Source organism: Sphaeroforma arctica (genome assembly GCF_001186125.1).
Source record: "Sphaeroforma arctica JP610 unplaced genomic scaffold supercont1.6634, whole genome shotgun sequence".
In the NCBI taxonomy this organism is placed as follows: Eukaryota; class Ichthyosporea; order Ichthyophonida; genus Sphaeroforma; species Sphaeroforma arctica.
In genome coordinates this window covers 1-1,604 of record NW_014033924.1, presented here as the reverse complement: position 1 = coordinate 1,604, position 1,604 = coordinate 1, and the positions used below count along the sequence as shown (strand labels likewise).

The 1,604-nt window shown below is 40.6% G+C and overlaps 1 protein-coding gene across 1 annotated transcript; it reads left to right on the top strand.

The window, feature by feature from the left end:
* Positions 1-82: 82 nt before the first annotated feature.
* SARC_15731 (hypothetical protein) lies at positions 83-1,470 on the top strand (the record flags this gene model as incomplete). Its single annotated transcript, XM_014290154.1, has 2 exons — positions 83-271; positions 1,277-1,470. Coding segments are annotated over 2 exons (383 nt in total), but the record flags the coding sequence as incomplete, so codon positions are not given.
* Between the last annotated feature and the right edge of the window lie 134 nt (positions 1,471-1,604).

The window sequence follows — 1,604 nt, the reverse complement described above, 5'->3', positions numbered from 1 at the left end:
TATAGATATATTCAAATATACATACTGAATATGTATGATTATATGTACATGGTTATATATACTGACTGTTTCCCATTTGTATATGTATCTACAGGCACACCTAGAGACACTTACGCAACACATTGCTGGCACAACCAGCACTGATGCCTCGGTGGACTCGCAGTTGTCACGCGATCATGTACAGGCACTTGTGTGCGTATGGATACACAGAGCGTGTGACGACCTGGCTATGCTGAGAGAAGAGAAGAACATGCTCGTACATATGGAGAAGGTTCGTGCCATGTGTGTGTATTTTGTTGTATATACGTACAAGTTATGTATATGCTGGTGGGTACACATATGTATGCACGCACATACAATTACTACTTGTCAACCTGTGGACGTAAGTGTGGATGTATAAATCTTCAGAATACGACGTTCTGACTGTGCTGCTATCATGCTGGCGTGTACATGTGCGTACGTATCTATAGTAAATATGATACAAACACATACAAAGTATTTATATTTATATATGTTCCTGTGTATTTTACGTGTTCATCTATGATATCTACAATAGCACACATCTGCACATACACCTACATAAGAAGTGGCCGTTTGTGGACACTCGTTTGGTGTTATCAGAAAGAGAGCAAATTATGATCCGAATATACTGAGATGGGAGATAAACTTGCGTAGAAATGTACTGGATGTGTATATGTACTGTTATAGGTTTGGATACTTGTGTGTGTGCCTTTATATATGTATGTTAGTGGTCATACGATCCCATGGTTCATGTGTAGGCTATTGTAAGTATTGCTGGTATTTCGCTATTATAAATATCATTATGTATATTTCTATGCGTGTTCTAGAGCCTGCGTGTTGCTGTCATTGTACGAGTACATTACATGGGCAAAGTAAGTAACACATACACTTTGCTGTTGTGATGCATATAATCATCCCCGGCCCGTATACCGTGTACTCGCGTACAATGCGGCTTTCATACACATATTCAATCCCGTGTCGAAGCTGCATTTGTGAAGTTCATGGCTCTAAAACGAAGACAGAGGTCGCGTCAGAACCATTTCGCCTACTAACGCAAGAAAGGCGATACGTCGACGGGTACTGAAGAGTATCGATACAATGTCGTGATTGATACACTTGCTCAATCCTCGTGTGCGGTAGTCACAAACGCGTACTCAACAGTTGTAATTAAAAACAATGTTGGGATCTGTACACTCGCTCTGATTTGTATGGCGGCTACTTTGCAGTCTCTCACTTTGTCTGTTTTTTTATGCAGTTGCGTGAAGATAACGACGGGAAGATGCCCGAACCGCCGAAGAACAACAAGCCTGCGTTTAAACCGTTTGTATTGACCAAGGAAATGGTGAATAAAGGCATCTTTGGTAACGGTTACCCAGCTCAGCCCACCATGACCATAGAAGAGGCTGCCGAGAGAGAACACAACCTTGGCATGCACGGATGCCACGGAGGGTATGTGGATTACATATTGATTTCAGCCTATTCACACACACATACACTCACATATATATATGTATATATAAATATATATGAATATATATATGTATATATATATATGTGTGTGTGTGTGTGTGTATTCGTATGTA